At 38.3% G+C, this 12527-nt stretch overlaps 1 protein-coding gene across 6 annotated transcripts in view; it reads right to left on the bottom strand.

Annotated features, from left to right (window-relative positions):
* Positions 1 to 569: 569 nt before the first annotated feature.
* LOC133561623 (apolipoprotein A-IV-like) overlaps positions 570 to 12527 on the bottom strand; it is a 31005-nt gene continuing 19047 nt past the window's right edge. Inside the window, exons 3-7 of one of the 6 annotated variants that reach the window (XM_061915030.1) lie at positions 8246 to 8371; positions 4994 to 5077; positions 4826 to 4877; positions 4595 to 4745; positions 570 to 1276 (exon numbers count right to left, since the gene is read on the bottom strand). In XM_061915030.1, coding sequence (XP_061771014.1) covers positions 703 to 1276; positions 4595 to 4745; positions 4826 to 4877; positions 4994 to 5077; positions 8246 to 8251 — 867 coding nt within the window. In that variant the 5' untranslated portion in view covers positions 8252 to 8371 and the 3' untranslated portion in view covers positions 570 to 702. Of the gene's footprint in view, positions 1277 to 4594; positions 4746 to 4825; positions 4878 to 4936; positions 4960 to 4993; positions 5078 to 6563; positions 6658 to 6730; positions 6965 to 8245; positions 8372 to 12527 lie in introns of those variants that run through there. The other 5 variants (XM_061915031.1, XM_061915035.1, XM_061915032.1 and 2 more) reach the window with 5 other exon arrangements.

Raw genomic sequence — 12527 nt, 5'->3', positions numbered from 1 at the left:
TAGCTCTTCCCGGGGGATCCCGAGGCGTTCCCAGGCCAGCCGGGAGACATAGTCTTCCCAACGTGTCCTGGGTCTTCCCCGTGGCCTCCTACCGGTTGGACGTGCCCTAAACACCTCCCTAGGGAGGCGTTCTTTGGATGCCCGAACCACCTCATCTGGCTCCTCTCCATGTGGAGGAGCAGCGCCTTTACTTTGAGTTCCTCCCGGATGGCAGAGCTTCTCACCCTATCTCTAAGGGAGAGACCCGCCACACGGCGGAGGAAACTCATTTGGGCCGCTTGTACCCGTGATCTTATCCTTTCAGTCATAACCCAAAGCTCATGACCATAGGTGAGGATGGGAACGTAGATCGACCGGTAAATTGAGAGCTTTGCCTATATATATATATATATATATATATATATATATATATATATATATATGTGTGTGTGTGTGTGTGTGTGTGTGTGTATATATTCTAAGGTCTCAAGATTGGCAAGTAGGCTTTTATGTTTGCTGTATTTGAATTATTATCCGCCAAAATATTCACAGTTCATTTTTGTGTGATGACAGTCAAAAAGACAAGACAGTTTAGTTGATGACAATTGTGTTTATTACACCTTAAAAAAACCATAAGAACAATAAATAGTTGAGTAATTGACCCTTACATTACAGCACATTGGGACGTTTCATTGATGAAGTTCCTGCTGTTCTTGGTTGTTTTCAGACACGAGCAAAGGACTGGTAGAGGGCCATGAGCTTGTCCTGGAGGTCCTGGGCCAAGGGGTTGAGTTTCTCCCTCAGGTCTTCAGCATAGGGCGCCACCATCTGCTCCACCAGGAGGGCCCTGTGACTCAGCTCCCACTGGAGGTTGTCGGCTATGGGGGCCATGCTGTGCTGGAAGTTGACCAGGTGCTGGTCCACCGCCTCCTTCAGGTTGTCGGTGTAAGGTCCCAGCTGCTCCTGCAGCTGCCGGGCGCTCATATCCAGGCTGGCCTTCAGCTCCTCGCTCTTCTGCTTGAGGGCTTCTCTCAGCGCGTCCGAGTCCAGGCTGTCGGCGTAGGGGGCCAACTCTTGCTTGAGCTGCTCCACCCGCTGCCGGATCTGGGTCTTCATGTCCTCGGTGAAAGGCTCCAGCTTCTGCCGGACGGAACTCAGCTCCTGGCTCAGCACATTTCTCAAGACGTCGGCCTCCGAGCTGATCTTGGTCATCAGCTCCTCGGCGGTGGAGGGGAGGTTCTCCTTCAAGGTGCTGGCGTACTTGCTGGCCATGTCGGCGCTCTCGGCCAGACGAGCGCTACAAGATGCAACAGTGAGAAGCCATGAGTCCACCAATAGAGAACTGTAGCGCTGATAGGGAGGGATCGGGCCCGCGGACAGGTTTTATCAAAGCCCGCGGGATGAGTTCGCCAAGTATAAAAATTAACCCGAAATTTTTGAATGAAAGAAACAGCTGTTCTAAATGTGTCCACTAGATGTCGCAATAGCAATTATTTGTATCTTTGTAGATGAAGCTACATAAGTACAAAATAAACCACATGATGTTAGTGCACAGGTCGAGGAAAATGATCAAACTACACTAGAAAAAACTGAAATCTACAGTGGGGCAAAAAAGTATTTAGTCAGCCAGCGATTGTGCAAGTTCTTCCACTTAAAATGATGACAGAGGTCTGTCATTTTCATCATAGGTACACTTCAACTGTGAGAGACAGAATGTGGAAAAAAAATACAGGAATTCAAATTGTATGAATTTTAAAGAATTTATTTGTAAATTATGTTGGAAAATAAGTATTTGGTCAACCATTCAAAGCTCTCACTGATGGAAGGAGGTTTTGGCTCAAAATCTCACGATACATGGCCCCATTCATTCTTTCCTTAACACGGATCAATCGTCCTGTCCCCTTAGCAGAAAAACAGCTCCAAAGCATGATGTTTCCACCCACATGCTTCACAGTAGGTATGGTGTTCTTGGGATGCAATTCAGTATTCTTCTTCCTCCAAACATTACAAGTTGAGTTTATACCAAAATGGATACATGGATGATACAGCAGAGGATTGGGAGAATGTCATGTGGTCAGATGAAACCAAAATAGAACTTTTTGGTATAAACTCAACTTGTCGTGTTTGGAGGAGTTGCATCCCAAGAGCACCATACCTACTGTGAAGCATGGCGGTGGAAACATGCTTTGGGGCTGTTTTTCTGCTAAGGGGACAGGACGATTGATCCGTGTTAAGGAAAGAATGAATGGGGCCATGTATCGTGAGATTTTGAGCCAAAACCTCCTTCCATCAGTGAGAGCTTTGAATGCTTGACCAAATACTTTTTTTCCACCATAATTTACAAATAAATTCTTTAAAATTCCTACAATGTGAAATCCCGGATTATTTTTCCACATTCTGTCTCTCACAGTTGAAGTGTACCTATGATGAAAATTACAGACCTCTGTCATCATTTGAAGTGGGAGAACTTGCACAATCGCTGGCTGACTAAATACTTTTTTGCCCCACTGTAAGTAAGATGAAACATCTCAAATAAGACTGATATTTGCTTATTTTCTGTCTGATAAGATAATTCTTCCCACTAAGTTTTACTTGTTTTAAGGGTTTTGCTCCTAAATGATCTCAGTAAGATATTACAGCTTGTTGCTGAGATTTGATGACCTTTATTGAGTAAAACATGCTTGAAACTAGAATATCAAGTTTTGCAAAGTTGTGTCATCAACACAAGTATAAAACTACTTTTTAAAAGTAATGACTTCTTACTTCAAGCATGAAAAAAAAAATATGATGCCGAGTATATATCATGATGTCAAGATAATGGTACTAACATTTGCTTAATTTAAGAATATTTTTCAACATATTGAGCAAAAAGGTCTCTTTTTTTCATTTCTACCAAGAAAAGTGCACTTGTTATTAGTGACAATATACTTATTTTAAGGTAATTTTGGGTTCATTGAGGTTAGTTCATTTTACTTGTTTTGGAAAGTCTTGACAAGCCGAATTTTCTTGTTCTATTGGCAGATAATTTTGCTTTGTTAGAGTAAAATACCCCTCATTTGTGTGTTTTTTTTCCTTTGGTTTTTGAACACCAACTTTTTGCAGTGTACATAAATAACATCATGTAGTTTGATCTTGATATACATTTTTTTATCTTGATAGATTGAAAATGAACACCGATGATTTGACTGATGAACATTATCACATCAATTATTCAGAAAATATAAATAACCACAACTAAAGATAGAATACTATTAACCGCAACAGGTAATTGTAAATAAAAAAACAACAACATTATAAATTAGTCACTACAAGGTCACTGCTGCCTAGTATCTCTTGTTATATCCTTATTTTAAAGTCATATTTTTATTCTCATTGTTGCTTTTTATTTTTTATCTTTTTGTAATATTTTTCTATTTTGTTTCCATTTAAACCCCCATTATTTACTTTTTACTGTTTAAATACGATCTCAATTCTGTACGCTGCTGCTGGAATTTTAATTTTCCTGAGGGAACTCTCCTGAAGGAATCAATAAAGTACTCTCTATCTATCTATCTATCTATCTATCTATCTATCTATCCATCCATCCATCCATCCATCCATCCATCCATCCATCCATCCATCCATCCATCCTTTCCTTCATGGATCTAAACATTACCGCTGCTAGTACTTTTTTCTACATTTTTATTATAATATTTTCAGAATGTGTTTGTTCTATTTGTGGCCAATGTAAGACTAAGAAAACAATCAGAAGTTATCTTCATTTTTTAGTTTTAATGCCCTGGTTTTAGTAATCTGGCGAATATTTTTTTTCCCCTATGCGGCCCCTAGACTAAAATGAGTTTGACACCCCTGTTAGGGCAGTGGTTCTCAAATGGAGGTTTTTTTTTTAATATTCTAAAAATAGCAACAATTCAAAAATCCTTTATTTATTGAATAATACTTCAACAAAATATGAATGCAAGTTCATAAAGTGTGAAAAGAAATACAACAATGCAATATTCAGTGTTGACAGCTAGATTTTTTGTGGACATGTTCCATAAATATTGATGTTAAAGATTTCTTTTTTAGTGAAGAAATGTTTAGAATGAAGTTGATGGATCTCTATTACAATCCCCAAAGAGGACACTTTAAGTTGATGATTACTTCTATGCGGAGAAATCTTTATTTATAACTGAATCACTTGTTTATTTTTCAACAGATTTTTACTTATTTTTATATCTTTATTTCCCAAATAGTTGAAGAAAAACCACAAAAAAATAGCAATATTTTGCACTGTTATACAATTTAATAAATCAGAAACTTATGACATAGTGCTGTATTTTACTTCTTTATCTCTTTTTTTCCAACCAAAAATGCTTTGCTGTGATTAGGAGGTACTTGAATTCAAAACAATTGATCACAGCGAGTACATCACTGAAAAAAGGTTGAGAACCACAGCACTAGGGTGTCCTGTCAGCCAATAATTCATATTTTAAATGCGCTGCTTTACGCAAAACGGGCCCCTCAGTGTGTGTTTTGCTTACAGTCGCTGCCCTGCCTTGAGAATTGGTTCAAAAACATGTAGCTGAACGATTGAATGTGGTTTTTAATCATCATTTTTCTGTCCCCGACTTACTTGACTTCCTTTCCGAACTGAGACTTCCTCATCATCTGCAGGGTGTCGTCAGCCGTCTGGGTGGCCTTGGCCACGTAGTCCCAGAAGGCGTCGGTCAGAACCTCCAGCTGAGGCTTGGGAGCATCGGCGTGAAAAAGGTTGGCATTGCAGCCTAAAGAATGAAAATGCTTTGTTGATTATTAACGTTTGTAAAAAAACAACAACATCTTTCCGTGGAAGTTTGCGGCTTACCAGAGAAGACGACCAAAGCCAAAAGCACAAAGACCCTCATGATTGCGACTTGCTGGGGAAACAGAGACTGGGGTTAGTTGAAGCTTCTTTTTGGGTCGGCCAAATCCTCACCTGCTCTTTGTAAATGTGTGTGTGAGTGTGTGTGTGTGTGTGTGTGCATATATACACCCAGCTTTCATGAGTTGTCCTGCAGGAGGCAAAGTCCAGGAGTCCATGCCAGGTTGTCACAAATAGGTCACATGACCACCGAGGCTACAATGCACAACACATGTTGGCCATCTTTGTCTTAAGTCCCTCAATGGATGGCTTTGTTTTACTTCATTGTTTTTAGTTGTAAACAAAGACAGAATATTAATACAATAGCACATGCCCTCCCGACCCCGGCTTTAGGATACCGAGGATAGACATTTACAAAAGTCAAGTGCGACACCACTGATTTTCTTTCCTTTCGTGTACCAAATAAAATTCAGGCTGCTAGCGGCGATACCGATCCTTTGTGCAAATATACCTAACGTGTCAATAAAAATGTTGTGTATTTTCAAATACCATATCCATCTAAAAAAACAATCATTAAAAATGGAAGAAAAAAAGCGCAAAAATTCTGACTAATTAGAAAAAGCAGAAATGTTTAAACTAATAATTTATAATATACTTAGTCACCTATAACACAAAGTTTTCTCTATGTGTATAAATGTGTATATAGGTATGTGTATATACTGTATATACATACTGTATATATATATATATATATATTGCGGAGAGGTGGCGACTTGTCCAGGATGTACGCCCCCTTACACCTGAATGCAGCTGAGATAGGCTCTAGCACCCCCACCCCGCGACCAAAAGGGACAAGCGGTAGGAAATAGACGGATGGATATATATATATATATATATATATATATATATATATATATATATATATAAAACACACTTTTTTTTTTTCAATACTCAGTTTTTTTAATAAAAAAAAATATACCCTCATATTTGACTTTTCAGCATGCGGCCCTTGGTGGAAAAAAATAGACACTCCTGATCTAAAATAATAGAAAACAAAAATAAAATATACTTAAATTATGAAGAAAGGTTATTTAGATGATTAAAAAAAAACTAACTTATGAACTATAATAAACATGAACATTAATATTTGAGTACAGGCAAAATATTTGGCACACTTAAGCAGGTGAACCTATTATTAATATTGTTATTCTATTCTTAAATGAGGATAAAACAATAGTAAAAATGTAAGAAAAAAAGAGCCAAATAATTGGTGTATGATAAGATAAAGCTGAAAAGTTTTAACTATTAAATAATCACAATATACTTAGTCACCTATAATACTTTACATACAGTAGCTGACATAATAGGTATTTTTATTTCTTCCACCATTTTTTTTTTAAATAAAAAAATATGATCATGGCTTTTCATACTTTGGCTTTTCAGTATCCCTTGGTGGAAAAAGTTTGGACACCCCCGAACTAAAGCATCAAGACTACATATTTTTGATTTTAAGATTGATATTAGAGTATTAAGATCTGGTATCTGCGGTATCGATATTTCAGTACTAATTTACAAAACAATTGAGAAAACATCCAAATACAATAAGTATTAAAACACTTTAAATACAATACTAACATAGGAAATATTAAAATGAATGTAGATAATAGCAAAAACAACAAATGTAAAAAAATAAAAAAATAAAAAAATATCACAATAACAAAAATAACATGATCATTCCTACCATCATTTTCCACTGATTGTCCCTTTTGGAGGGTGGGTGAGAGCCTAATGCAGCTGCACCTGGGCGGAAGGCAGGATAGACCCTGGACAAGTCCTGTATAAATCTAATCACCGTCAGCGCTATTAATAATAAAAACAATGAAAACAGTTTAGTGATCTTCATCCAACCTGCAAGTAGATCTTTTGAGATTCTGAATCTCGTTCATAAAAAAGGGTCCTGGCCAAGATAGCAGCACAAATAGATTTCACATCAAATAAACCTAAAAACAACTATTAAATACAAATTAAAAACAAACAAACCAAATACAGTTAGCGTTAAAAATGGCATCAGTTGATAATGATCAGCTTTCAGAGAGAAGATGTGTGCATATTCTACTCACATTCTACTTAAAGGGGAACTGCACCTTTTCAGGGAATTTGACAAGAACACGTTTGTTTTCTTTTCTTTTTAGTCAATGGGAGTGGCTCTATTCCGCCTATGAAGCGCTCTAAAAACATCCAAAAATCTATTACTAGAAATATATTACTTTCACAAACACTTCGCAACATTCGCCATTTCCTTCCGACAACAATAAGAACTGCTAATCGTGACAGATTTCCAGAGAACCAAAAACGATTACTCTGTGACAAAATATGACCGAGAAGCTTATATTTTTGAGGCTGAATATAAGGAGGATGAGCAATACGTTTTGGAAGATGTGTTCCAAACAGATTAAGTTTATTTAAGCGTAGTGAAGCATGTTTAGCTATGCCTCATCCTGCGTTGAAAATCCTGTCGTTTATTTGTCGCCATGGGGGCAAGGAGTAGGGATTTAGAAGTAGCTAACACAGTGGCAGGGAACCTATGGCTCTAGAGCCAGATGTGGCTCTTTTGATGACTGCATCTGGCTCACGGAAAAATCTGAGCTGACGTTGCTTAACACAATAAGTGATGAATAATTCCACTTGTAATCACAGTGTTAGAAATAACGTTCAAAATATGAAACATTCTCATGCATTTTTAATCCATCCATCCATTTTACCACCGCACCTGTTCAAGAAGTTGCGTTAATGGTAAGAAGTTATTTATTTATTATTGGTTAGTGTGGGGCTTGCCCTCCTAGGGGTTCTTCAGACCCCCAAGCACCGACATGAGAGCCTGTTTCAGGGTTACATTAGTATTTTATTTTTCAATAAGTCTATCAGTTGCTTTCCAGCAATTGTCTATTCCTCTTTCGTTCTCGCTCGCGCTCTGGCTCCAGCCCCAACCCCGTCTCTTCTCCTGGCCGCTGCTTATTACAGAGAGACGGGTGACTAGATAACAAGGCCCAGGTGGGCCATCTACGCACCTGTCGCTGATTTCGAGGCCAATCCTGGCAACACCCCGCTTCGCTGCAGGCCCGCAGGCCACTCCCCCTCCACAGTTAACTTCAGAATAACAATGTTATTACAAAGAATAAGAGACCTATTATACTCTAGAAATGTTGGTCTTACTTAAAAATGCACACGTTTAGTTGTGTTCAATGTTAAAAAAAAATTATATGGCTCTTAGGGAAATACATTTTAAAATATTTGGCTTCTTGGCTCTCTCAGCCAAAAAGGTTCCCGACCCCTGAGCTAACATCGCCGACTGTGACGTGAGTTAGCGTCAGCTATGGTGTTAAACATCTCTTGCTGAGCGGTGCTTAAGTCTTACAGCCTTACCTTCATGACTAGTTGGGTCTTTCGGTCTTCACACCGTTTCTGCTTCAATGTAGTCCCTGCCTGTGTTGCCTCAACACGCTTCTCCGCGCGTAAAAACAGCGACACCGCGACGGCGCATCATCATGCCTGTAAAAAAAAAAAAAAAGGGATAGCATATATTTTTAATTTATTAATACCACGACACTTTGTCAGTTGCAGTGTATATTATCCTAAATGGGAGCCAATATGGAGCCCAGGAGAATGAATGACCATGAATTGATTTACATGGACCCCGACTTAAACAAGTTGAAAAACTTATTTAGTGGTCAATTGTACGGAATATGTACTGTACTGTGTAATCTAATACTAACCCCGTTTCCATATAAGTTGAGAAATTGTGTTAGATGTAAATATAAACAGAATACAATGATTTGCAAATCCTTTTCAAGCCATATTCAGTTGAATATGCTACAAAGACAACATATTTGATGTTCAAACTCATAAACTTTTTATTTTTGGGAAATAATCATCAACCTTAGAATTTGATGCCAGCAACACGTGACAAAGAAGTTGGGAAAGGTGGCAATAAATACTGATAAAATTGGAGGAATGCTCATCAAACACTTATTTGGAACATCCCACAGGTGTGCAGGCTAATTGGGAACAGGTGGGTGCCATGATTGGCTATAAAAACAGCTTCCCAAAAAATGCTCAGTCTTTCACAAGAAAGGATGGGGCGAGGTACACCCCTTTGTCCACAACTGCGTGAGCAAATAGTCAAACCGTTTAAGAACAACCTTTCTCAAAGTGCAATTGCAAGAAATTTAGGGATTTCAACATCTACGCTCCATAATATCATCAAAAGGTTCAGAGAATCTGGAGAAATCACTCCACGTAAGCGGCATGGCCGGAAACCAACACTGATTGACTGTGACCTTCGATCCTTCAGACAGCACTGTATCAAAAACCGACATCAATCTCTAAAGGATATCACCACAGGGACTCAGGAACACTTCAGAAAACCACTGTCACTAAATACAGTTTGTCGCTACATCTGTAAGTGCAAGTTAAAGCTCTACTATGCAAACCCAAAGCCATTTATCAACAACATCCAGAAACGCCGCCGGCTTCTCTGGGCCCGAGATCATCTATGATGGACTGATGTAATGTGGAAAAGTGTTCTGTGGTCTGACGAGTCCACATTTCAAATTGTTTTTGGAAATATTTGACATCGTGTCATCCGGACCAAAGGGGAAGCGAACCATCCAGACTGTTATCGACGCAAAGTTGAAAAGCCAGCATGTGTGATGGTATGGGGGTGCATTAGTGCCCAAGGCATGGGTAACTTACACATCTGTGAAGGCACCATTAATGATGAAAGGTACATACAGATTTTGGAATAACATATGTTGTCATCTAAGCGCCGTCCTTTTCATGGACGCCCCTGCTTATTTCAGCAAGACAATGCCAAGCCACATTCTGCACGTGTTACAACAGCTTTCTCTGAACCTACAAAAGGTTCAGAGAATCTGGAGAAATCTCTCTACATAAGCGGCATGGCCCAAAACCAACATTGAATGACCGTGACCTTCGATCCCTCAGACGGCACTGTATCAAAAACCAATATTGATCTCTAAAGGATATCACCACATGGGCTCAGGAACACTTCAGAAAACCACTGACACTAAATACAGTTCGTCGCTACATCTGTAAGTGCAAGTTAAAGTTCTACTATGCAAAGCGAAAGCCATTTATCAACAACATTCAGAAACGCCGCCATCTTCTTTGGACCCGAGTTCATCTAAGATGGACTGATGCAAAGTGGAAAAGTCTTCTGTGGTCGGACGAGTCCACATTTCAAATTGTTTTTGGAAACTGTGGACATTTGTGTCCTCGGGAACAAAAAGGAAAAGAACCATCGGGATTGTTATAGGCGCAAAGTTGAAAAGCCAGCATCTGTGATGGTATGAGGGTGCATTAGTGCCCAAGGCATGGGTAACTTACACATCTGTGAAGGCACCATTAATGCTGAAAGGTACATACAGGTTTTGGAACAACATATGTTGTCATCCAAGCAACGTTATCATGGACGCCCCTGCTTATTTCAGCAAGACAATGGCACACCACGTGTTACAACAGCGTGGCTTCATAGTAAAAGAGTGCGTGTACTAGACTGGCCGGCCTGAAGTCCAGACCTGTCTCCCATTGAAAATTTTTGAAGCATAAAAAATGACAACAGAGACCCCGGACTGTTGAAAAACTTAAGCTCTACATAAAACAAGAATGGGAAAGAATTCCACTTTTAAAATTTCAACAATTAGCTTCCTCAGTTCCCAAACGTTTATTGAGTGTTGTTAAAAGAAAAGGTGATGTAACACAGTGGTGAACATGCCCTTTCCCAACTACTTTGGCACGTTTTGCAGCCATGATATTCTAAGTGAATTATTGTTTGAAAAAAAAAAAAAAAAAGTTTATGAGTTTGAACATGGGCTTCACGGTGGCAGAGGGGTTAGTGCGTCTGCCTCACAATACGAAGGTCCTGCAGTCCTGGGTTCAATCCCAGGCTCGGGATCTTTCTGTGTGGAATTTGCATGTTCTCCCCGTGAATGCGTGGGTTCCCTCCGGGTACTCCGGCTTCCCTCCGGGTACTCCGGCTTCCTCCCACCTCCAAAGACATGCACCTGGGGATAGGCCCCTCCCACTTCCAAAGACATGCACCTGGGGATAAGTTGATTGGCAACACTAAATGGTCCCTAGTGTGTGAATGTGAGTGTGAATGTTGTCTGTTTATCTGTGTTGGCCCTGCGATGAGGTGGTGACTTGTCCAGGGTGTAACCCGCCCGCCGCCCGATTGTAGCGGAGATAGGCGCCAGCGACCCCCGCGACCACAAAGGGGAATAAGCGGTAGAAATGGATGGATGGAGTTTGAACATCAACTATCTTGTCTTTGTAGTGCATTCAACTGAATATGGGTTGAAAAGGATTTGCAAATCATTGTATTCTGTTTATATTTACATCTAACACAATTTCCTAACTCATATATATATATATATATATATATATATATATATATATATATATATATATATATATATGTATAAATAAAAGAGTGCGGGTATATATATATATATATATTTATACGTACATATATATATATATATATATATATATACACATATACACACACACATATATGTATATATATATATATATATATCAATCAATCAATCAATCGTTTACTTATATAGCCCTAAATCACTAGTGTCTCAAAGGGCTGCACAAACCACTACCAAATCCTCGGTAGGCCCACATAAGGGCAAGGAAAACTCACACCCAGTGGGACGTCGGTGACAATGATGACTATGAGAACCTTGGAGAGGACGAAAGCAATATATATATATATATACATATATATATATATATGAAACACATTAGAAATAGATATTTTTTTTACATAAACTGCAAAAAAATAAATACATTTCATTTTAAAAACTGGCAGCTCAGTTACCAGAATTTTCCAGTAATAGCAATGTTTTTTGTTTTTTTTGCAGCAAATAAAAAAATACAATAAATGTAATGTAACGGAAAAACAATTCCACTGTTTTTGGCAGTAAAATTCATGCAACAGTGCTGCCAGTTGTTTTTTTTTCTGTAAAATATTTTTGTTTCAAATTTTTTTCTTGTTAAGTTTTTAATGTTTTAGACAGTGTCTTACTGTATATGGAAACTAACAGAACAAAAGTTGATTTTACAGTAAAACACTCAAAAAAATCTAAGGTCAATTTTACGGCTTACAATTTAATTGATAATTTGCTTTGAAATCTTAAGTCAAGCAGAAATTTAAGTACAGTATTTCTTTATTTTAACAAAAAAATATTTGTGGAATATTTTGATTTTGATAATATTGAATTTGAAAAGATTTGTAATTGCAAGCAGTACATGATTTTTAATGTTAAAAGGGAAATAAATATATATAGTAAGAAAATACTAAGCATTTTATCAACGCATATTATTTCTAGCTTTTGCGGTCCACGTTAAATAATGTGGCGGGCCAGATTTGGCCCCCGGGCCTTGAGTTTGATATCTGTGTTTTAATTGGAACTCAATGCGATATCTTAAAAGGATAGTAGTACACAGCTCATGAAAAACTATATTTTTTGTTATTATTGTAAGTGGGCCAAAACACTTATATTAGAAAATAATCTCATGGAAATAACTGCTGTCATTTGATTACAATAATAAAACATTCATGCAAGAAATGTTAAAAATGTGTTCAAGACAGCACCACCTTGGTCAATAGTTC

The sequence above is a fragment of the Nerophis ophidion genome, linkage group LG11 (assembly GCF_033978795.1).
Source record: "Nerophis ophidion isolate RoL-2023_Sa linkage group LG11, RoL_Noph_v1.0, whole genome shotgun sequence".
In the NCBI taxonomy this organism is placed as follows: domain Eukaryota; kingdom Metazoa; phylum Chordata; class Actinopteri; order Syngnathiformes; family Syngnathidae; genus Nerophis; species Nerophis ophidion.
This window is presented reverse-complemented; position numbering and strand designations above follow the sequence as displayed.